Raw genomic sequence first — 25913 nt, forward strand, 5'->3', positions numbered from 1 at the left:
AATCGAGACTTGTGAGCCTTGTCCATCAACACCTTCTGTACTCCGCCCCAGTACGGTACCCAAATTCTCCCATGAAGGGTCAACAATCCTCGACTGTCATAGTCAAAGGAAGCTACTCGACCCACAATCCTCTCACACTTCTGCTTCTCCTCCTTCAGGCCCTCAACCTGTGCCTCTCTAATCTGCTCCAACAATGGAATAATCACTGTCATCCTCAGACATTACCCCTAATCGGGGCTGCTACCACCTTGCGGCTCAAGTCGTTGAACACTACATTGGCCTTACCCGGATGATAAAGGATCTCACAGTCATAATCCTTTACCATGTGTAACCATCGGCGTTGCCTCATGTTCAGATTCGGCTGATCCATGAGGTACCTCAGGCTCTTGTGATCTGTGTAAATGGTATAACGGACCCCATAGAGGTAATGTCGCCAAATCTTGAGGGAAAACACTACCGCCCCCAACTCTAAGTCATGTGTCGGATAGTTAGCCTCGTGAGGCTTTAACTGTCTAGAGGCGTAAGCTATCACATGGCCTCACTGCATCAAAACCACTCCCATTCCTGTGATCGAAGCGTTACAGTAGACTACAAAATCCTCTACTCCCTCTGGCAGGGTAAGAATCGTCACCTTGCACAATCTATGTCTGAGGGTCTCAAATGTTGCCTGCTGCTCAGACCCCCAACGAAACACCACCGACTTCTTGGTCAGTCGGGTGAGTAGAACTGCTATCTTGGAGAAATCCTGGATGAATCTCCTGTAGTTCCCTACCAGTCCTAGGAAGCTCCGAATCTCAGTTGGAGACCTCGGGACCTCCCACTGCATCACGACCTCTATCTTTGACGGATCTACTAGTATACCCTTCTAGTTGACGAGGTGTCCAAGGAACTGCACCTCACGCAACTAGAGCTCGCACTTGGAGAACTTCACGAAAAGTCTCTCCCTCCTCAGCATCTCTAGCAACTCTCTTAGGTGTTCCTCGTGCTACTCCTGAGTCTAGGAATAAACCAAGATGTCATTAATGAACACTATCACAGACCGATCCAACATTGATCTGCATACGCGGTTCATGAGATCCATGAACGTGGCTGAAGCGTTGGTGAGCCCAAATGGCATCACCACAAACTCATAATGACCATAGCGGGTCCTAAAAGCGGTCTTCTGCACATCCTCGTCCCTGACCCGCATCTGATGATATCCTGATCACAGATCAATCTTGGAGAACCAAGATGCTCCCTGAAGCTGGTCAAACAAGCCGTTTATCCTCGGGAGTGGGTAACGGTTCTTCACCGTTACCTTGTTCAGCTCCCGGTTATCTATGCACATACGGTGCGACTCATCCTTCTTCCTCACGAACAGGATCGGGGCTCCCCATGGTGAACTACTCGGCCTGATGAAACCCTTTTCTAGTAGCTCTTGTAGCTGCGTAGACAACTCCTGCATCTCTGGAGGAGCCAACCGATATGGTGCCTTGGCTATCGGAGCCGCACCCAGAACCAGGTCAATCCGACACTCGACTTGTCTTTCCGGAGGTATCCCAGGTAAGTCCTCCGGGAATATGTCCAAATACTCTCGCACTACTGGTACCCCGTAAACTATCGCCTAACCCTTCTCCCAGGAATCTATCACATAGGCGATGTACCCTGCGCGACCCTGCTGAACATAGCGTCTCGCTCTCGCTGTTGAACAAAGGACTGTTCCGCACTGTGGTCTCTCAACCTGAATCACTAACTCTTCCCCACTGGGAGTGCAAACCCTCACCAACTGTAGCTCACAATCAATCACTACCCTATTGGGGCTCAGCCAATCCATACCCACTATAAACTTATTCCTTCGCAGGGGAATAGGAACCAAGTCCACTGAAAACTGCTCATCAAATAACTGCAGCGAACACCCCCTATGTATTCTCGCGACCCTGACGGTCCTGTCATCAGCTATCTCAACCTCAAGTGGACTGTCCAGCTCCCCCGGAGCTCTGCTAAACCGCTTGCTAAGCGCAAGCGAGACAAATGATCGGGTAGCCCCCAAATCGAACAATACTGTAGCTGAAATGTCGTTCACTAAGAACGACCCTATACGAAAACATATAACCATGAGAAACATTCAATATCAATAAAGAGATAAGAGGGAAATACATACCCGTCACCACATCAGGAGTCACTCGCGCCTCCTTTGCTGTCATCCGGAAAGCTCTACTCTTCGCCACTAGTGCCTCACCCCGGCCCTGACGGCTGTCTGTAATCCACAATGTAGCAGGGGTAGGAGCCGTCACCTTCCCTGCTGCTGACAAACTCAGACACTGGGACTTTTTATGTCCCCTCTGATTGCAATGGAAGCAAACCAGATCAGATGTTTTGGTGGTGGTGGTAGTAGTTGTACAATCTCTGCTCATATGCCCGGTCCGGCCGCACTTGTAGCAACCGGGACTCCCTGCCTTTCACGCTCCATCGTGCAACCTCCCACACTTGCCACATCGACTGTGGCTCTACTATCCTCTAGATCTGTGATTTGATACCTTGGGATTTTTGCCCAAACTCCCCGTGCCAGTTCCCGCCTCTGGCTTCCTCTTCTTCTCCATCAACAAATCTATTTCTCTCTCACGAGCCCTCGTAATCATATCATCTAGCGTTTTACATATGGACCGGCTCACAAACTGGCGGGTATCACTCCGCAACATCTCATGATAATGGGCCTTCTTCATTTCCTCATTAGTTGCGTACTGAGGAACGAGAAGAGCCCTCTCCCTGAACTTGGCGGTAATCTCCGCCACTGTCTCTGTAGTCTAAGTGAGATCCTGAAACTCCCTAGCTAACTATTGCACCTCAATAACCGGTGTAAACTCGGCTCTGAACCTAGTAGTAAAATCAGCCCAGGTCATTGCATCAAGAGCTGCGTCATCCCCGATGACATGCTCGATCTCCTCCTACTAATCTCTTGCCTTGTCCTTCAGGAAATAGGATGCTAGCCTGACCTTGTCCCCCTCGGGACATCTTCTGGTGCAGAATGCGTTGGCGACATCTGCCAACCACCTAGTACTCGCTATGGGGTCCCTCGCCCCATAGTCTGGAGCTCCACAAGCCCGTAACTCCCTAAAGGTAAGTGTACGCGACCCCATCATGGCCGCCACCTCAGCACGGAATGTGCTCAACCTCTCGTCCATCAGCTCCAAAATACCCTCCTTGATCGAACCGAAGATCACAAGAGTCTGCTCAAGTATGGTGCGAGTAACCTCTAAGGAGAGGAATTCCCTGGTCTTCTCATCTAGATACTTGGCCCTCGAGCCTGATCCTAATCCCTAGCCGGCTCCTGAACTGCCGACTGCTGGCTTAGGGTGTAAAACCACCATTCTAAAAACACATCATGATAAACATCAGAAACACTGATATATCTCGAGGGATCGCTACTACTACAAGTTTCCTGGTGTCATCTCAGCCTTCCTCAATTCAATAGTACGGGCCCATACTACCTTCCACATCTATCCGTACTTTCCTTAAGAACTGCCTTGACTCCACCAAGTCACTTTTACTGCTACTGATCTCTGTTACTCTCATCCTAGGCTTGCCCTAGGGAAATCTCTGACTCTTCCAAAAACCAGTCCTCAGCTGATGAAGGCCTCATTGTAATGCCAATTAGCCACCATATGGATACCATCACATGTAACGAGGATCAGATAATCCTTTGAGTAACAGACTCATCCCTACAATGGTTAGGACTCAAACAAGAGCTGCACAATAGGGTCAAATCCAACACTCTGAGATTATTCAACCCTGATTGTATGTGACTGAATGTATCCACCTAATAGTTAACTCTCATCACTCCGACTCCCACAAAGCACAAAGCAATCAGCATTCAGACACAGGAAACTACTCAAGCAAATCTATCCTCATAACAAGAAACTACACTAGCATACAATGCTAAGCTCATACTATCAGGCATAACCTAAACAGGCTATCCTATTACTGTCTACTCCATACTAGCATGCAATTCTCATAAAGCTGAAACACATATAACAGGCACATAAGGCATCCTCCTAGATCCTTAGTCCTATAACAGGCACATGCCCCTCATGAGGCCCGCCGCATTTCCTGTAGCGGCTCGGTCCTGACTGGCCTTTCGGCCTACCATCTGATCCCTTGGGCTTCTTCCCCGAAGCCCTTCCTACCTGTCCCTCCTCTGTCTTCCTCTTCCGGATGTGCTCCAGATCTATCTCCCTCTCCCTCGCCCTGGCAATCATAGAGTCCAAGGTGGGGCAAGCTGAAAAACTGACATGCTCCCGAATATCAGCTCGGAGCATGTCATGGTAGCGGGTCCTCCTCATATCCTCATCCCCCGCATACTGGGACACCAACAATGCCCTCTCCCGGAACTTGGCGGTGATCTCTGCCACAGTCTCCATCGTCTGCCTCATATCTAAGAACTCCCTGGCCAACTGCTGAAGCTCGACACCCGGCGCAAAATCTGCCATGAACTCGGTCACGAAGTCCGACCAGGTCATAGCCTCAACAGCCGAGGCTCCCAACGAGTCACCAACGGACTCCCACCAATCCCTAGCTCGATCTCGTAGACACCCTGCTGCAAACCTCACCTTCGACCCCTCAGGGCAGAAGCTAGTCAACTGTGCAGACTCAATGTCTGCAATCCATCGCCTGGCAGCTATGGAGTCCTTTGCCCCATGAAAATCCGACGCACCACTGCCCCTGAAGTCCTTAAAGGACTGTGTGCGAGATCCCGACTGACCAGATGCCATGTCGCTCCTGAACGCCCTGAGGTGATCCTCCATCAACTCAACTATCCCCTCCTTGATCGACCCGAAGATGATGGGGGTCGACTCAAGTATGCCTCTGGTGATCTCTGACGCGATGAACTCGTGTAGCCTCTCATCTACTGGCTCGGAACCTGATCCCGAACCCGATCCCTCTCCTGAACTGCCAACTGTCGGCCTCGATCGTAGTACCACCATTCTGCAATACATAAATAACACCCGTTAGTGATACTAATACCCCTTGAGGGATCACACCCACAATAAGTTCCCCGGTCTTGTCTCGGCCTTCCTTAGTTCGGGTACGGATCCTCTGCTTTCAGTAGTACGGGCCCATACTACCTTCCACATCTATCCGTACCTTCTTCAACGGCTGCCTCGACTCCACCAGTTCCCTTTCACTACTGCTGATCACTGTTATACTCATCCTAGGCTTGCCATAGGGAAATCTCTGACTCCGCCCTACCCGGTCCTCATCTGCTAAAGGCCTCCTTGTAATTCCAATTAGCCATTACCTGAATACCATCACATGTGATAAGGCTCAGATAATCCTTCGAGTAACAGACTTGCTCCTACAACGGTTAGACTGAAACAAGATCTGTGTAATAGGGTCAAATCCAACACTCTAAGATTATTCAACCCTGTTCACATGTGACGTGACGTATTCACCTAATGGCTAACTCCCATTACTCAGAGTCCCACAACGCACAAAGCAAGTAGCATTCAGACAGAAGGGAACAATCTCAATCAAATCCATTCTCATAGGGAGAAACTGCACTAGCATACAATGCTAAACTCGTACTATCAGGCATAACCTAAACAGGCTATCCTACTGTTGTCTACTCAATTCTAGCATGCAATTCTCATACTCTGAAACACATAAAGCAGACACATAAGGCATCACTCCTAGATCCTTAGTCCTATTTTAGCATGCTTTTCTACTGAAACTGATAACATAACATAAACTTGTATGGGTACTTTGGGGAATACTTACTTGAGCTCGGCCGGTCGTGCACATCACACACTTCGTGCTTTCTCAAAACTCTTTACTTAGCTTTGGGAAAAACATTTTCTTTTTCAAAATTTTTTAATCCCTCGATTTGAGTTCAGACACCCCCGAAGGTGTGTCAGAATCCCTCAAACCAGGGCTCTGATACCAACTTGTAACGACCCATTTTTCACGTCCAAAAATTTCATTTTTCAATCAATATTTAGTAAAATCATTTGCAAATAAACATTGTCTGACCAAACCATTTCATAAACATATACTATGTCTGAAAACCAAAACATGTAATCAATCAAATGTCAGAGTATAAATCCTAGAACAATCCCATAAATGTGGAAAATAGTGTACGTGTATGATGTGCCGCTACCGCGCCAGCTCCTTCCCCTTCGATGAAGAGGTACCTGAAACCAAAACTATAAACTGTAAGCATGAAGCTTAGTGAGTTCCCCCATCGTACCACATAGCATACAATCACATAACATACATACTGCCAGGCAATTCTGGGGTGCCCGACCTACCCGGTACGACCATTCTGGGGTGCCGACCTACCTGTGTCTAGCCGTTCTGGGGTGCTGACTACCCATGTCAAGCCATTCTGGGGTGCTGACTACCCTTCGGTCCTGACGACCGGACCTCGAGGACTATTTCACCCCCCGCTACTAATACTATCACATATCATATCAGAACAGATTATCATACATATCTGGGGTGCCTGAACTACCCTTCGGTCCTAACAACCGAACTCGGGAACTGGTCCCCTCCTATTACCTCTATCGCATAAAACATAACAAGCCAGCATGCAACATATCATCATATACTATCAGACGTATCCGGGGTGTCCTACTACCCTTCGGTCCTAACAACCGAACTCTACGACTATCACATACAACATATCATGCTAACATATAACATATCAGGTAGTAGCAAACCTAGATGATATCACAAAGACAATCATCTATCATACGTCTCCTACTGGTGGGCCGGCATTGTGGCCTTAGACCCACCGCTACTGGAAGGTAACTCACCTCGAAATAGCTGCTGATCCGTGCGGGAACTGTCTGTCTGCTGCTGTTGCTGTTCCGGAAGTCCTCCGGCTATAATTCCCACAAAACGATCAGTCAAACACTGCTAGCTGTACTTAGGGTAAAATGACCATTTTACCCTTGACCAGGTCAAAGTCCAAGTCAAATTCAACTTCCAGTTGACCCGACTCGCCGAGTTGGCTTGCCAACTCGTCGAGTCCCTACCCATTCGATTGTCCTTAATCCTGTCTCTACTCGTCGAGTTAGGCATTGACTCGACGAGTTCTCCTTCTAAACTAATGCCCAAAAGTCCTTCATCCTACTCGCCGAGTTGCATGAACAACTCGTCGAGTTCATCTTCATCCGATGAACACTCTAAGCTGCGACTCGCCGAGTTGTATGAACAACTCGCCGAGTCTGTTCTTGAGGTAAGAAGATTGCCTTGGACTCGCCGAGTCAAGGAATTGACTCACCGAGTCCCTCCATAGATGAGTCTGGCTTCCAAGTCACTAAGTCCACCCATGACTCTCAACTCCACTCAGCAAACACGAAAAAAGGGAAAACTTGGGGACTCGCGACTCGACTCGCCGACTCCAATGAACGAATCGCCGAGTCGTTCACAACCAATTACTATATACTCGATTCTGCTTGAATACAGTTCATACCATACATAGATCTGGGCTCTTAGGGTAGGTTTTACACGTAAAGTTTCCAACTTTACGTGTATACATGCATAGGATGGGGATTTAAGGCTTAATAAAGGCTAAAATGGTAGATCTAAGACATTCAAGCGATTTACTCCCATAAAGGCCATGGATCTGAGCTTCTGGAGCTCAAACAAGTCTAGATCTAGAGGTTAATCAACTCATTACAATCCCTAATCCATAATCAAGCTTGGAAAATGGTTCAAGAAGGACTTTAATGGTGTTCGAAGGGACTTTAAGCATAAAAACGGAAGGAAACTGAGTTATACCTCAATGAATCTCTGAAATAACACCAAGATATTTGGCCTCCTTCTTCTCCTCTTGATCTACTCTCCTTCTTCTCTCAAAATCTTCAAGGAATCACACCATAACACTTCAATCTCACAAGAAAAGGGGGTTAGGTCGATATAAGGAGCTCTGAGGGTAAAGGAGTCGGGCTTGGGGCGCATAAGGTTGGTTTAAATAGGGTGCAAACCCTTGAAATTAGGGTTTCATCCAGACAGGGGGGACTCTCCGAGTCCAGAATGTGGACTCGCCGAGTCGCCAACTTAAACGTGCTCAAAATCCCAACTCTACTCGGCGAGTCGGGCCTACAACTCGCCGAGTCCAAAGCTAAAAATGAGGCATCAAGATCTTCGTGATTATGCAAGCAGAAAAATAAAACCGGTAACATAGGAACAAAAGGATCAGATAGCATATAAGGTTTCAAAGCTGGCATAAATGCTCTTCGTGTTGCACCTTTGTGATGTTCTACTTCTTAAAGGCATCACGCTCTTCTCATCAGACTTTTCTTCATACACATAAGTGCTGCCAGGGATAATTTCATCATATCTTAGATTCGAGTGATAGTTATCATCATCGACATGCACCAGGTTTCCGTAATCTGACATATTTGTTCTTATATGTTGGAAATCTTCTTTGTAGATCACATGTGCCCCACATCTTACAGATTGTTCACCACTTGTTAACATTATAGTCATGTGAAGATTACCTTGAATATGAGACCAATCTTCAGGTTGAAGATCATGATACATCTGCTGAAAGAAACCCAATGGTATATAGGTAATCCATATATTCCCCCTATTCTCAGCTGTCATAGTTGTGTTCTTCATACGATCAACCTCTGACTTAGGAATCAAATTTCCATCACTTATAAGTCTAAAGATAATTCGAGGAAAAAAGTACTGAGACCGCCACTCACCATCAAACACGCCACCTACCACGAAACCAAGGATTTGGCTATGCCATTTGTGAGGTAGTTTGAGTGGTACTCTGCAACCATCCTTTTTTTCTTTGAACCAGCTTGGAATATTGCTTCCAGGAATAGTGATACTTAAACGATGATTCACAACAGCACATTTCTGTAATAAAAGATAAACATCATGCTTACTATATTTATTATGATACATATATTCAAAGATTATCAATCCAACTACACAGATAGAAAGCATGTAGGCAACAAGCTGCGCTGCTAACCCTTTTTGAATAGCAAAAAAAAATCTTTAAAAACTACATCTACAGATCTTGGGGTTATATATCATTATTATGAATGACCTTTAGGGCTGTATTAGGTACCTAAAGCCTGTGGTGCTGAGAAACCAAAAGTAACAAACGTGAATGGTACAAACACATGTCAATTGTCTATGTACACTTTTTCGTGCTTTGTCACTTTGTAAGAGAATGAGAAAACTTTTAAAACAGCTTGCCGCACAGTTAACCCATGTAACACCCTTGGTTCAGGTACATTTTTATTGGAATTGTTTAAATATGGGGATTTCCCTAGGTAACAGTGTGACCCATCTTGGGGTTCACGGCGCGACCTTTAATGAGGTTCACGGTGTGAATGGTCTGATGGGCCAAACCCTAGAATCGGGATTTGGGCTTATTTAATGCACAATTCCCTAGGGTTTTGTCATTTTGTCAGCCTCCACCCAAGAGAACATTCTCCCACCTAACCCTAGCCTATCTCTTTGATTGTGTTGTGTTTTGGTGCTCTATTTTGTGAAGATCCAAGAGGAAGAAGCTTAAAGCAAGGCGTTGGTGTGTGATTCATTGGTGTTCCAGCAAAGCAATCATCTTCTAGACCTTTTGTGAGTATAAAGTTCTCACGTTTATGCATTTACATTATTAGATCTAAGTGGTGGATGGTTTTATGGTCATTTGTAGTCCATTATTCATGTGTTCTTAGAATTCGGGGAACTCGTGGACCTTGTGGTTGCATTTTGTTGTTTTTGGACCTTGTCATTGGAGAAATTAAGCTTGCATGTGCGTGCTTTTGAGCCATGCACTTGTTATAGCCATATTATTGGATTTTTAAACTTCGGGTTTGAGGTTTAAGCTAATTAGGTCATTCGGATCGATAAAGTTGGAAACTATATTCATTAAGATGTTTGGGTGTTCTAGATATGAAATGTGAGACTCCTGTCTTTAGGATTAAGGACCAAATGAGGAAGGTTGTTATATCGGGATTCACAACGCGACGAACCAGGTGTCTCAGGGCGGCATCTGTCTTGGTGCGGCATCTGTAACAACCCGTTATCCCGGGCATTATAAACCGAGTCTTGTAACCCCCTTTTGAATGTAATGGGAATATCATCGATAAATGAATTGTTCAAAAGCTCTGATTTGGAGTACGCTATGTAGTAGATATCGTCTTAAAGGTTCCAAATAAATAAAGAACACTAAAATCTGAATTGTGGCGAAGAAGCTATGACCATTCTAAGATTTCTGTCAAAACCGACAACACCGATCAAACGAAAAACGCAAAGTTTCAATACGATAACATTTAGCCTTAGGTATCTAAATGAAAGTCATAGATAACATTAAACCGTGAGCGTACACAAAAAGAACGTCCGAATCTGACTTCGCATGAGGAAGTTAAGATTTTTCAAAGAAATTCCTTAAAAACGATTAGTTATAAAATAAATAATAAAAAAATAATTTTGGAATTTGCCAACGGAGTCTAAACGAAAGTTGTAGATCGTAGTCTCACCTACGCGTGGATATAAAGACCATCGAAAACGGAGTTCGTATGAAGAAGATATGGATTTTTGAAGGTTATTAAATAAATTAATTATTTATTTAATTCAAAATTCGGATATTATCCGAAGAGGAGTCAGCGTCCTTCTCCGAAGTACGCGCTGCGTACTCCTGTACGCCCCGCGTAACCGAGAGGATTGGCCTCGGATCGTCCACGTCGCCATATCCGAGGAAGCCGACCCGTCCGACCCGTCCGACCCGACGTCCCATCCGAGCCGGCGTCCCATCCGACCCACCTCCCCAGCAACCCGTCCCATCCGACCCGATAACCCAAGAACCCGTCCCATCCGAACCGAAGCAGTCGAGGCTTCGGTCATGCATGACGTACGCGTACGCAGCGCGTACGAGCGTACGCCCCGCGTACCGAGGCAGACTTGCCTTCCTATAAATAGAATGCGAGGGTTTCCAAAGAAAGGGTTCATTTCTCTTCTCTCTCTCTCTCAGCATTTCCTCGTTTTCCGTGTCCGTTCAAACCCGAAGCTCTGGTCTTTTTGGCTCAAGTCCCGAAGGCCGATTCTACTCCCGAGATTCCCGAGAATCCCAAGAAAAATCAGTTTCCCGAGACGAAACTCTGCTCGGTTTTCCACCTCACAATCTTCAAACTATCAAGTGAGTTCATATCCCTTTCGAACACTCTTTAAATACATTTTAAATGTTTTATACTCTTTTTGGGGAGGAATACAAGTATACACATGACTAAAATCGTGTGAAACATTAACCTTTTCATATACTTTTCATACTGTTGTTTTAACTATCTTATGAAGTTATTATGATGCAAAACCCCTCACAATACAGCTTTACCCTCTTGGGATATAATATGTTTATAAATAGAAATATGTTTTATTTATACGTTTACATACAAATACATCATATCAAGGGTAACATTCTTTACTAAGTCATTTTATGCATTCAAAGAACTTATGATTTATGCTTTGTCAAACATTGTGATAGAGGTTAAACTTTGCATACAAACTACTACTTTAATACAGACTTAGTTGAGAATCCATGAGTCGTGTATATCTTCAAACGTTACTTTCTTTATTAGAAAATAATGCTGCAAGTCCTGTCTATAACCAGAGTCTCCCGTTCGGAGAACGTGTCAAATGTGTATAGATCTATACGGGAAGTCATGATCCCGCGCCCTGACTGTTAGCTACAGTCCGTCTTTTGGGGTGACAGTTGTCATAACGCTACGACGCCTGAAGAACGTCGCTACAGGCATATTATGTTTAGTATGGTTATAAAACTCATCGGATATACAATTATTATGGTATCATGCTTTTATGAAAGAGTAGCTATTAAAACTATTCTTCATCTAACAAATGCGATCTTCGTATAGCTTTATTATATAAAACTATGCCACACCTTTCGAGCACGTCGCTTGCTTGCGATTTTCGGTCTTAGAGACTGCCAGTTATGTCAGGGAAATAAGGGTTTTTCCTGTATACAAACCAAACAACTAATAGGAAAATAAGGGATTTTCTCGGTACAATTAGTTGCAATTTACATCACGAACATTCATATGCATTGCATACTTTTATAAGAAAATAAGGGTTTTTCTGGAAAACATGCAAACACTTTCGAATGGCATACATCTTCTCAAAACACTACTTATGAACTCACCAACTTAAATGTTGACACTTTTCTTTGAAATAACTTGTATTCACAGGAAACCGCTAGCCAGGTAGCAACTACTTCTGAAGACTAACGCATTGGCGTTAGTAACATATTTTGGATCACCATTTTATATTTGATTTCTTTTGCAAACATGTAACACCTACAATCATGTAAACTTTTCAAACATATTTATATTATGGTGGTGTGTACTTTCCTTTCTATGAACTGTTATGATACTGAATATGATGTCCTCCGCCCCCGAACGATTCCGCCGTAAAGGTTTGGGGGTGTGACAGATTGGTATCAGGGCTTCGTTTATAGTGAATTAAGTATATCAAAACCATTTTTTTTTTTTATATACAACTATAAACTCAACTGGGCAAAAACACTCTGAGAAGAGTCATGCTTTTGAAATTTAATCTATTTAGTTTTTGTAAGTAAGCATGCATTCATTTAGTAATAAATAACAGTTCCACATCGTACCATATTAGAAGTATTATTAATAAGTTGTGCAGTACAGGTACGCCTTGGGACATGTAATCGGAACTGGGAAGGATATAGCCTGATCAACTATATTTGTCCGAGAGCCGACTAACGTGTGCCGAGGGGTGTCTGCAGTGGACAACAAATTTTAAAAACTTACCAAACCGTTATTAGAATCAAACACAATAATTTAAATGCTATAAGAGTAGTTGCTATTTAAACTAACTTACATGTTTTGCATGTTCCGACTTTATTCAATTCTTATGACCCTATTTCTCGTACAGTCAAATGGCTGGATTTCACCACCCCAATGACCCCTACTTTCCCAACCAAGGCAACGGAGGATGGATCGAAGATGATCCAGAAGAGGATGAGGAACCCATAGAATTGGGTGATGACTCCGGTACTGACTCAGAACCTGAAGTGATCGATCCACCACCCATTCAACCTCCTGTCCATGTGAGGAACTTCCAAGGACCCACTCCCGTCTGGGGAAGTCACCTACATCATTGGAGCCAACAACAAGGCATACGCCCTCCCTACGGCATGTGTCGGGACTTCTACGATGTACGCGGTGGCAGTTCGGCTGATCGAGCACTCCCGGTAATGGTTGGTAAGTTAGCCAATCAGTCCTATCAGTCCGGAGTACAAGCAAGCCGACTCCGGGATATCAACGTGGAAGTGCAGGTTCACACTTCCGATATCCGTAGACTGGACAAGATACAAGATAATGTCCAACTCCAGTCTGAGGCATTTCAGGCACAGATAATTGCAGCCCTAGCCGAGTTAAGGGAGCAACAAGCCGCTTTTGATCGACGCCTAATGGAATCGAAGCAATCGGATGCGGAGTCAAGCTCCAAGCGCAACCTACGTCGCAAGTAGTGCCTGCCAGGATTTCAAATTTTGTTATAAATTAGGACTTCGGATAAGAATTTTCCTTTTCGTTAAAACTCTCTGTAATCGGAGACCTTTAGAAAGGTCAAAAAGTTTTGTCTAAACTCGGATGTAACACGACTATATGTTTTATATATATGGGGCATACCCCCCCTTCTCTGATTTTAAATATGTGTATTCCGTTCAACTCATAAGTGCATCCATTCAAACGTTATTAATAAATCAACCTCATGCCAGTCTCGATTAAGAGTTTCGATGTCATCATTGGCATGGATTGGCTAAGTTCACATCGTGCGGACATTCTATGTTACGATAAGGCCGTTCGCCTTAATCTGCCAACCGGCGAAACTTTCCTCGTCTTGGGCGACAAACCTAGTACCACTCTTAGAATCATCTCAAGTATCCAAGCTCAGAAGCACTTACGAAAGGAGTGTCACGCATTTCTTGCACATGTTGTAGACGTGAAACGCGAAGTCCGGGACATCAAGGATGTGCCCGACGTATGCGATTTTCCCGATGTGTTTCCCGAGGACCTTCCAGGGATACCACCCGTAAGACAAGTCGAATTCAGAATCGATCTGATTCCCGGAGCTACCCCAGTAGCCAAAGCACCCTATCGATTAGCCCCGGCAGAGATGCAGGAACTATCCAGTCAACTGAATGAACTACTGGAAAAAGGATTCATCAGACCGAGCTTCTCACCATGGGGAGCACCCGTGTTGTTTGTGAAAAAGAAGGATGGATCATTCAGAATGTGCATCGACTACAGAGAACTCAACAAACTGACGGTCAAGAATCGTTATCCTCTACCGCGCATTGATGATCTATTCGACCAACTGCAAGGGGCGAACTATTTTTCTAAGATTGATCTGAGGTCCGGGTATCACCAGTTACGAGTGCTAGAGGAGGATGTGCCGAAGACCGCCTTCCGAACTCGTTACGGACATTACGAGTTCGTGGTGATGCCATTCGGATTGACCAATGCGCCCGCAGTCTTCATGGATCTGATGAATAGGGTATGCCGACCTTACTTGGATCAGTTCGTCATCGTTTTCATTGATGACATCCTGATCTACTCCCGAAGTAAGAAAGAGCATGGCGATCATCTGCGACAAGTTCTAGGGATATTACGAAAAGAGAAACTTTATGCGAAGTTCTCGAAATGTGAATTTTGGATCCGAAGAGTCGAATTCTTAGGACACGTGGTAAGCGAAGAGGGAATCCACGTGGACCCATCCAAAATTAAGGCCATTGAGAACTGGTCAGCACCGAAGACTCCTACAGAAATTCGCCAATTTCTAGGTCTCGCTGGCTACTACCGCAGGTTCATTCAGAACTTCTCACGAATAGCGAAGCCTCTTACAACCCTAACCCAGAAAGGTGTGGCCTTTGACTGGGAAGAGAAACAAGAAAGAGCGTTCCAAACGCTCAAACGAGCCTTGTGCACCGCACCAATACTATCCCTTCCCGAAGGAATAGAAGACTTCGTAGTTTATTGCGATGCATCAAACCAAGGACTCGGATGTGTTCTGATGCAGCGAGGTAAGGTCATCGCCTACGCCTCGAGACAGTTGAAAACACATGAGGTTAACTACACGACCCACGATCTTGAGCTAGGAGCAGTAGTGTTTGCCCTGAAGATCTGGAGACATTACTTGTATGGAACGAAGAGCACTATCTTTACCGACCACAAGAGCTTACAACACATTTTCGATCAGAAGGAGCTCAACATGAGACAACGGCGATGGGTCGAGCTACTCAGTGATTACGAATGCGATATTCGCTATCATCCGGGAAAGGCAAACGTCGTAGCCGATGCCCTTAGTCGAAAGGAGTACTCAGGCCGGAGAGTGAAGTCATTAGCTATGTCGATCCATTCGCACCTATCAACGCAAGTCAAGGAAGCTCAATTAGAGGCCTTGAAACCCGAAAACTTGGCAGGTGAGGCCCTTAGGGGAATGGACAAGAACTTAGAAATCAAGAGTGACGGAGCACGCTACCTCATGAACCGGATCTGGACACCAAAGTTTGGGGGATTCAGAGAGGTAGTTATGAGCGAGGCACACAGGACCCCATACTCCGTACACCCAGGGTCAGACAAAATGTATCTAGATCTCAAGCAACTCTACTGGTGGCCAAACATGAAAGCGGAGATCGCTACGTATGTGAGCAAGTGTCTAACTTGCGCCAAAATAAAAATAGAACACCAAAAACCCTCAGGCCTACTCCAACAACCTGATATACCTGAGTGGAAATGGGAGCAGATTTCCATGGACTTCATAACCAAACTGCCCAAAACTCAGAGTGGCCAAGACACTATTTGGGTAATCGTCGACAGATTAACCAAGTCAGCCCATTTCTTACCTATCAAGGAAACCGATAGGATGGAAAAACTATCAAGAACCTACATCCGGGAGATCGTACGACTTCATGGAGTACCAATGTCCATCATCTCAGATAGAGACAGCAGGTTCACTTCCAGATTTTGGCAATCACTGCAAAAATCCATGGGAACAAGGTTGGACATGAGTACAGCATACCACCCTCAAACTGACGGACAGAGTGAGAGGACGATCCAAACCTTGGAAGACATGTTGCGAGCATGTGTAATCGACTTTGGCAAGGCATGGGATATTCACTTGCCTTTGGTCGAGTTCTCTTATAACAATAGTTATCATACTAGTATCAAGACCGCTCCGTTCGAAGCCCTTTACGGCCGTAAGTGCAGATCACCCCTGTGCTGGACGGAAGTGGGCGACACCCAATTGGCAAAAGGTCTAGTCACTAAGAGCACCCTTACTGGCCCAGAGATCATCAGAGAGACTACCGAAAAGATCGTGCAAATACGAGAACGACTGAAGTCCTCAAGGGATAGGCAAAAGAGCTATGCCGACAGGAGACGTAAACCCTTGGAATTCCAGATTGGCGACCGTGTGCTACTGAAGGTCTCACCCTGGAAAGGCATGATACGCTTTGGGAAGCGTGGAAAGCTAAACCCCAGGTACATTGGACCCTTCGAAATCATTTCGAGAGTTGGTCCAGTGGCCTACAAACTCCAACTTCCAATCGAGCTTAACAAAGTGCATCCAGTATTCCACGTGTCGAACCTGAAAAAGTGTTTGTCCGACGAAACACTTGTAATTCCACTCGATGAAATCGCGTTAAACGAAAATCTCAACTTTGTGGAAGAACCCGTCGAGATCATGGATAGGGAAGTTAAAAGGACCAAACAGAGTCGCATTCCAATAGTAAAAGTTCGATGGAATGCTAAGAGAGGACCCGAATTCACATGGGAACGGGAAGACCAAATGCTACAGAAGTATCCGCATCTCTTCCTCAGACCCTAAAACTCTTACCTTGTATTAAATTTCGGGACGAAATTCCGTTTAACGGGGGGATGATGTAACAACCCGTTATCCCGGGCATTATAAACCGAGTCTTGTAACCCCCTTTTGAATGTAATGGGAATATCATCGATAAATGAATTGTTCAAAAGCTCTGATTTGGAGTACGCTATGTAGTAGATATCGTCTTAAAGGTTCCAAATAAATAAAGAACACTAAAATCTGAATTGTGGCGAAGAAGCTATGACCATTCTAAGATTTCTGTCAAAACCGACAACACCGATCAAACGAAAAACGCAAAGTTTCAATACGATAACATTTAGCCTTAGGTATCTAAATGAAAGTCATAGATAACATTAAACCGTGAGCGTACACAAAAAGAACGTCCGAATCTGACTTCGCATGAGGAAGTTAAGATTTTTCAAAGAAATTCCTTAAAAACGATTAGTTATAAAATAAATAATAAAAAAATAATTTTGGAATTTGCCAACGGAGTCTAAACGAAAGTTGTAGATCGTAGTCTCACCTACGCGTGGATATAAAGACCATCGAAAACGGAGTTCGTATGAAGAAGATATGGATTTTTGAAGGTTATTAAATAAATTAATTATTTATTTAATTCAAAATTCGGATATTATCCGAAGAGGAGTCAGCGTCCTTCTCCGAAGTACGCGCTGCGTACTCCTGTACGCCCCGCGTAACCGAGAGGATTGGCCTCGGATCGTCCACGTCGCCATATCCGAGGAAGCCGACCCGTCCGACCCGTCCGACCCGACGTCCCATCCGAGCCGGCGTCCCATCCGACCCACCTCCCCAGCAACCCGTCCCATCCGACCCGATAACCCAAGAACCCGTCCCATCCGAACCGAAGCAGTCGAGGCTTCGGTCATGCATGACGTACGCGTACGCAGCGCGTACGAGCGTACGCCCCGCGTACCGAGGCAGACTTGCCTTCCTATAAATAGAATGCGAGGGTTTCCAAAGAAAGGGTTCATTTCTCTTCTCTCTCTCTCTCAGCATTTCCTCGTTTTCCGTGTCCGTTCAAACCCGAAGCTCTGGTCTTTTTGGCTCAAGTCCCGAAGGCCGATTCTACTCCCGAGATTCCCGAGAATCCCAAGAAAAATCAGTTTCCCGAGACGAAACTCTGCTCGGTTTTCCACCTCACAATCTTCAAACTATCAAGTGAGTTCATATCCCTTTCGAACACTCTTTAAATACATTTTAAATGTTTTATACTCTTTTTGGGGAGGAATACAAGTATACACATGACTAAAATCGTGTGAAACATTAACCTTTTCATATACTTTTCATACTGTTGTTTTAACTATCTTATGAAGTTATTATGATGCAAAACCCCTCACAATACAGCTTTACCCTCTTGGGATATAATATGTTTATAAATAGAAATATGTTTTATTTATACGTTTACATACAAATACATCATATCAAGGGTAACATTCTTTACTAAGTCATTTTATGCATTCAAAGAACTTATGATTTATGCTTTGTCAAACATTGTGATAGAGGTTAAACTTTGCATACAAACTACTACTTTAATACAGACTTAGTTGAGAATCCATGAGTCGTGTATATCTTCAAACGTTACTTTCTTTATTAGAAAATAATGCTGCAAGTCCTGTCTATAACCAGAGTCTCCCGTTCGGAGAACGTGTCAAATGTGTATAGATCTATACGGGAAGTCATGATCCCGCGCCCTGACTGTTAGCTACAGTCCGTCTTTTGGGGTGACAGTTGTCATAACGCTACGACGCCTGAAGAACGTCGCTACAGGCATATTATGTTTAGTATGGTTATAAAACTCATCGGATATACAATTATTATGGTATCATGCTTTTATGAAAGAGTAGCTATTAAAACTATTCTTCATCTAACAAATGCGATCTTCGTATAGCTTTATTATATAAAACTATGCCACACCTTTCGAGCACGTCGCTTGCTTGCGATTTTCGGTCTTAGAGACTGCCAGTTATGTCAGGGAAATAAGGGTTTTTCCTGTATACAAACCAAACAACTAATAGGAAAATAAGGGATTTTCTCGGTACAATTAGTTGCAATTTACATCACGAACATTCATATGCATTGCATACTTTTATAAGAAAATAAGGGTTTTTCTGGAAAACATGCAAACACTTTCGAATGGCATACATCTTCTCAAAACAATACTTATGAACTCACCAACTTAAATGTTGACACTTTTCTTTGAAATAACTTGTATTCACAGGAAACCGCTAGCCAGGTAGCAACTACTTCTGAAGACTAACGCATTGGCGTTAGTAACATATTTTGGATCACCATTTTATATTTGATTTCTTTTGCAAACATGTAACACCTACAATCATGTAAACTTTTCAAACATATTTATATTATGGTGGTGTGTACTTTCCTTTCTATGAACTGTTATGATACTGAATATGATGTCCTCCGCCCCCGAACGATTCCGCCGTAAAGGTTTGGGGGTGTGACAGCATCTGGGTTTTTTCCGATTATTTTGACACCTAGTGATCACGGTTTGACTAGTAGATGGTCACGGCGTGATTACTGTTGGCCATTGACCGTTAACTTTTGTTAACCGTTGACGTTTTGACCAGTTTGACAAAACTAAAGGTTTTGAGTAGTAGAATGAGTGTGACCTCTGTAAGGATTAGGCGGTTCGTGTAGCTGGCCTCATGAGGTTTCGAGTGTTAGTTTTTTTCAGCTCATTAACTTAGGTGTGTTTTCTCACTATATTACTCATGTCATAGTTGTTAAGTCATGATTATATGCTAGAGTAGTAGGGTCTTGCTCGTTACTTATATGTTTGCATGCTCATTGACAGAAATAGGCCGTTGGTTGAAACATGTTGGATGAAATAGGTCGTTCCTGTATGTATGATATTATGTGTTGTATGTGATATTTTGGAGAAGTCATTAAGCTTCGGCTTACAATTGTGGATAAAATGTTTTTAGATACTTCTTCTGATTGTAAGAAAGCAAAGGTGTGACTGTACACACTCTTCAACAACTTTCATATTTGAGATTTAGCATTTATTTTGTTATACTCTGGTTTTGGGATTTGACCTTTTGAACAAATGGTTTATGGATATTATGATTTATGAAATTGATGTATTGTATCTTATTTAAAAATGTAAATTTTTTCAATGAAAATTGGGACGTTACAACCCCCCCCCCCCCCCCTTCTCAAGGCCACGATAGGGGAAACTCACGTTAGATCCACACATGTATATCCATCCATAAACCAAAAAATCTGTTGGTTTATGTGTTATAGGAAGATCAAAATCATGCATAAATTGTTTCTTAAGGTTGTTTTTGATACACAAGACATGGAGGGATGGGGCACGAGGGGAAGGGATGGGAATGGACAAACATTCTATGGCTATTATTCATGATAAGTGGGTTGGTGGTGGGGGATGGAGACCATTCACATGTTTCGCAAAGACTAGGATTGAGACAAACACAATCTCAGACTCACTCAAAATGCATGGCTAAAAAGTTGCCATTTTATCCCATCAGTGACGATAGTTACCGTTATGGTCACAAGATTTTCATGTTCAGTAACCTACCCTGCAAAACAAGCGGTTTCTATGTATGGAGAGAGAGAGAGAGAGAGAGAGAGAGAGCACCTCCACAAAAGATTTCTGCAACATTTCATCAAGGTATCTACGATTCTCTTCATCTTCTAGGAGTTTATGGCAATGAATTAGCCATGTCTTATACAACCATTCACTCTCTTTTGATAAACTTCTGATCTTTTTCAGCGAGATACAGTCATTTGCCTTCAATACTTGAATGCTTGGCGGAAGCACACACAAACTTTGAAGTTGACTGCACTTATTAATCTCTAGCCGTTTAAGACGAGAAAGATGGAAAATGCTTGCAGGTAACTGGACTATCTTAGTGTTGCCACTTAAATATAATTCTTCCAACGAGGAAAATGCATCAAGATTTTTGGGGAAGTTATCCTCATCAATTTGTCTCCAACTCAGATTTAAGGTTCTCAAGGAAGACAAACTTGTCAAACTATGAAAACCAATAGACTTCCTAGGCCTTACTAATGCCCCAATGTCACGGATAGATCGTATCCGAAGCTCTTTCAGTTTTTTCATGCTTTTAATGTCATCCGAAAATCCTAACCAGAGCTCTTCTAATATTTTCATGCTTCCAAGCTTCTTTGGAAGTTTTTTCAGTTTCACGCAGTTGTGAAGGTGAAGGCATTTAAGATACCTCAACTCACAAATAGAGTTTGGTATATTCCTAAGGTTCCAACAGTTTGTGAGATTCAAGAAACTTAGGCTAGACAAATATCTGATTGATGATGGAAGTTCTTTTATTCCAGAACAAGAATAAAGATTTATATGTGATAATTTTACCATACATGGGGAGACTTTTGGGAATCTTTCAAGACGCTTACATCCAGAAAGAATTAAAGTCTCCAAGGATTCCATCTTGATCCTGGATGGGAGACGCTTGAGCCGCCTGCAACCACTCATGTCAAGGTAAACAAGCCTTTGGTGAGATCCAAGAGACTCATGAACCTCCAACAAACTACTACAATCTGACAAAATCAACCTCTCAATATTTTGGGCCCCAGAGACATCTGGAAACGATGTGAGGCTGCACAAGCTTTCAAGGTGAATGAATTTCATGTTCGGAAGAATCTACATGTGTAAAACATAAATTAAAAAGAAATTAATATTGAGATCATTCAGAATTCAATTCAAACAGAAGTCTTTTATTTTGATGTAAATGCCCATGGACAACAAGATTCTGACTTCATTGACTAAATACCTTTCGCCCCTCCCATAGATGTTTAATGTTTCCTTCGGCCATTTCCAGCCCAACAAGCTTACACATATCTGCTAATGGAAGAAACAAGAATGGGTACTCATTCCAACAAAGCCATCGCAACTCATCAGGGAGATATGTAGGTTGGGTAGAAGTGAATTTCCCATCAATATCAAGTAGCCGAAGATTTTTCATGCTTTCAAAAACATCAGCACTTAAACCCAACTTTGCATCATAGTCATCAATGTGGTATTCACTGTCCGACATGATGGATTCAATTGCTTCTAGATTCTGATACAAAGAAGTAATTAACAGTGATATATTCTACTAAATCTGAAAACAAAAATTAGAAGCAAAAAAAGGAACTTTATAAGCATAATGATTAAATTTACCTTGTTTCCCTTGATTAAATCATGGATTTGTTCATGTTGCCATAGCCTGCTATTTGGGGAACTCTCGCGAACTATTCGAAATCCCATTTCCTGTATGAGATCATGCATATCTAGCTTTTTATTTGAAATGGTTACAAGACATTTTTCGATGAGAACACTAATCCCTATCACCGGGTCAAAACCAAAGCTATCGAGTACTCTAGTTACATATTCTTCATTTTGGTCCTTGTAGAAACATGCGATGTCTAGGAATATTTGTTTTTCAGAAACATGTAGCCCATCAAAACTTAACTTCAGTGTCTCGAGAATCTTATCATTTGATGTTTTTCCTAGTCTATTTAAAGCACTTTCCCACACACCTAGTTGTCTTCCATGGAAGAATGAGCCTAAAACTTTCAAGGCTAAAGGAAGGCAACTAGCATAACGTATTGCACGATGTGAGAGCTCCTCATACCCTTCTGGAGGGCTACTTTTCCCAAAAGCATGCCTACAAAAGAGCTCAACTGCTTCATTCATAAATAAAAAATCAGGTTTGTACTTGGCATCTGCACCTGATAGCAAATGCTCGTCTCTAGTGGTTATAATGATTCTACTTCCAGGACCAAACCACTCATGTGTTGCAGCTAGGAACTCTAACTGCTTAATATCATCCACGTCATCAAGAACTAGAAGAACCTTTTTATTGAAAATTAATCTTTGTATCATGTTGGCTCCTTGCTCAGGACCTATAATAAAAAACTCACGACGTGACGCTAGAATATCTCTTAGAATATTTTCTTGTAAGCCACATATATCATTTTTACTAGAACCATTTTCTCTAACATCTTCAATAAAGCTACTCCCCTCAAACTTATGAGCAATTCTTCGGAATAAAGCTTTGGCAATAGTTGTCTTACCAATTCCTCCCATTCCCAATAGCCCTACCATGCGCACCTCTTCTGTCTGTTCCATACCCAATATTGAATATAATTCGTCTATACGAGACTCAATACCAATTAGATTTTTCTCCATAATGGGTGGTTGTATACCATCTAAGATTTCTTCCACAATCTTGATGATAATGACAGATTCACCCCTACAGATTTCAGCATTGTGTGTAAGTTAACTGATTAATCCCAGGTGAACCATAATACACAATTAGTAGAGTTATCCTGGGGCTCGATCCTATTGTACGAAAAGAATATGAATTTGGATTCCCTATTATTTTTAAGAACTTAACAATGAGAATTAAGAGCCGGTCATCAACTGAATTCTTGATTGCTAAGTTATATTATCATTCATAATCCTCATATGTTATATCAAACATTGTGATGTTCGAATTTATACAAGTGAATTTCATTTTCATTAATCTAAGTAATAGATAGGAGTAAGCTAATCTTTTCTTTATACACATTTACCTACCAAAACCAGTTGTACATGTTATCTTATTATGTGGTTAGTGGTAACTCAATGTTTTTCCACTGTCTCCGGTAGGTGTATCAATTCATTGATAGTAACTTCAAATTTAATTTGATGATTTAATTTACATAGAGGCCAGTTAATGCCAACTTGACAAAAAAAAATTGGCATGTCACTCTTGCTTTACCAATGAGGGGATGATAGAGAATGGGTTAAGGGTCTTATATAAATATGAGTAAATATGAGGGACTTAATTGTAATATCTATTATTATCTATTTTGCCCCTTATCTAGATTTATCTCAAGAATAGCATAAATAGAGGAGTGATAGGAGTAGTGGAGGGTCGAGTATTTTGTAATTTGGAATCATCGGCTTTAGCTTGGGTAGGGGGTTTCTCTTTGTAGAACCTTTCTGATTAGGGTAAGAAATTTGGATTTCCTTTCTATTGTTTTAAATCATTTGGTTTCAATCATTTTCAATTAATCTTTTTAATTCCATTTACTGTTCTATTGGTTTGTTTAGAAACCACTTATCGATTCTTATCAGGGGATGTTAATTGATACAAGAAAAGGCTAGCATGGTAAATAGATGAGATCCTAATTCTTTTTTTTCGAAAGAGAGATGAGATCCAAATTCAATTGGCTAAAAGACATTATCCCATAGTACAGAGGGATAAAAACTTAACCGCTTTGTACAAAATCCGTAACATTTAAGAACACAATAAACTGATAATAACATGTAAACTATGTTCATAAGGTTAAACTATAGCTCCGTGAATTCATATATATGTTTTGTGTGTGGTCTATAGATGCAAACTAAAACCATAGTCACATTTTGTTCCTGAAGTTAACCCCATCACCCCATGGATTTCTTATTCCGTGCATTTTGTACAAGGATGAAAAAAAAAAGTTGTCAGAGTTTGGCAGGCATGATTAAGTGGCAGAACGGATATAGGAAAACTAACCCATTGCCTGTTTCAGAAACATGCCAGCCAGATAAATTGGCAGCTGCAGCTAAAGCTTTCCTCCACTTGTGCACTTTATCCATCTCCTCCCTAAAATTTTCCTCGTGTTGCTGAAAGGCGGTATCAAAGTCTCTTTTCTGTCTACGCACATGGGATGGATCGACGTGGTAGAACACCGGCAACACCATCTGTCCCATCTGATCTTGGCATTCCATGATTTTGACAAGCTCATCCAAACACCATGAGGAGTCGGCATAACTTTTAGAGAAAACAACAACTGCATACCTCGATTCTTCAATGGCTTTCAGCAGCTCCCTGGAGATCGATTTGCCTTTATGGAGCGCCTTCTCGTCTTTGAACACATGTATTCCTCTTTGAACTAGGGCCGTATAAAGATGATCGACGAAATTGTTGCGAGTGTCTTCGCCTCGAAAACTTAGGAACACGTCGTATGCCGATCTTGAATTTGATAGGGAATATGATGAATATGGAGACGACTTGAAGGACGCCATTGAAGGGTTTTTTTTTTCCAATGAAGAGGCAAAACGCAGCAAGTCAAAAACACACAAAAAAAAAAAAAAAAAGTAATGGCACTGCGGCACAACACGACTCCTTTTAATAATAGAAGCTAATGTCATCCTCTCTTTATTAAATCTACTAGTGGGGTCTATAGTATGTGGATGAGGACTTCCATTAATCACATTCATTCGAAATAAAAATTTCTTCAGGTTGATAGCATTTGATAACGTAATATTACCAATAATCCCTAAAATCACTCCTTATTTTAGGGATACCGGGATATATGGCTGTCAATGTGATACACTCTCTTTATATATATATATATATATATATATATATATATATATATATATATATATATATATATATATATATATATATATATATATATATATATATATATATATATATATATATATATATATATATATATATATATAGGGTTAGGTAATTTTGTTTTCACTATCTATTGTGTGCATGTATGACTGATTCTGGATCAATCATTTTAGTTATTTTAACAAAGTAATTAATGCATATTACATGTTGAAGATATAATGAATATTAATTACATCTTCAGTATTTAATATGCATTAATTATTTTCTTAAAATAACTAAAATGATTGGTCCAGAATCAGTCATACAGGCACACAATAAATAGTGAAAACATTTGAACCTAACTCTCTCTCTCTCTCTCTCTCTTTCTATATATATATATATATATATATATATATATATATATATATATATATATATATATATATATATATATATATATATATATATGGTAAAGTGAATATACCTAACAACCTTATATAAGCTTAGGTACCTAACTCCATAATACTACATCGGTTTGTATCATATTTACATTGTAATTGTCTAAGGTTCTTAAAATTCAACCCCATAACTTGATTACTTCCAAAATCTTTGGACTTTCAACAATATCTTTATTTTACATCACGTCTTTCTATC

The 25913-nt window shown here is 42.1% G+C and overlaps 1 protein-coding gene across 4 annotated transcripts in view; it reads right to left on the reverse strand.

The window, feature by feature from the left end:
* Nucleotides 1-25039, reverse strand: part of LOC111917360 (TMV resistance protein N) — a 36929-nt gene extending 11890 nt beyond the window's left edge. The window contains exons 1-6 of one of the 4 annotated variants that reach the window (XR_008230129.1): nt 24426-25039; nt 22064-23138; nt 21675-21962; nt 20510-21544; nt 7762-8853; nt 6174-6860 (exon numbers count right to left, since the gene is read on the reverse strand). Coding sequence is in view for 2 of the 4 variants with exons in the window: in XM_023913051.3 (XP_023768819.1) it covers nt 8179-8853; nt 20510-21544; nt 21675-21962; nt 22064-23138; nt 24426-24937 (3585 nt within the window). In the remaining 2 variants the exon portion in view is untranslated. Of the gene's footprint in view, nt 1-6173; nt 8854-20509; nt 21545-21674; nt 21963-22063; nt 23139-24425 lie in introns of those variants that run through there. The other 3 variants (XR_008230130.1, XM_042899024.2, XM_023913051.3) reach the window with 3 other exon arrangements.
* Nucleotides 25040-25913: the final 874 nt, after the last annotated feature.

Source organism: Lactuca sativa, chromosome 2, assembly GCF_002870075.4.
Source record: "Lactuca sativa cultivar Salinas chromosome 2, Lsat_Salinas_v11, whole genome shotgun sequence".
Lineage (NCBI taxonomy): Eukaryota > Viridiplantae > Streptophyta > Magnoliopsida > Asterales > Asteraceae > Lactuca > Lactuca sativa.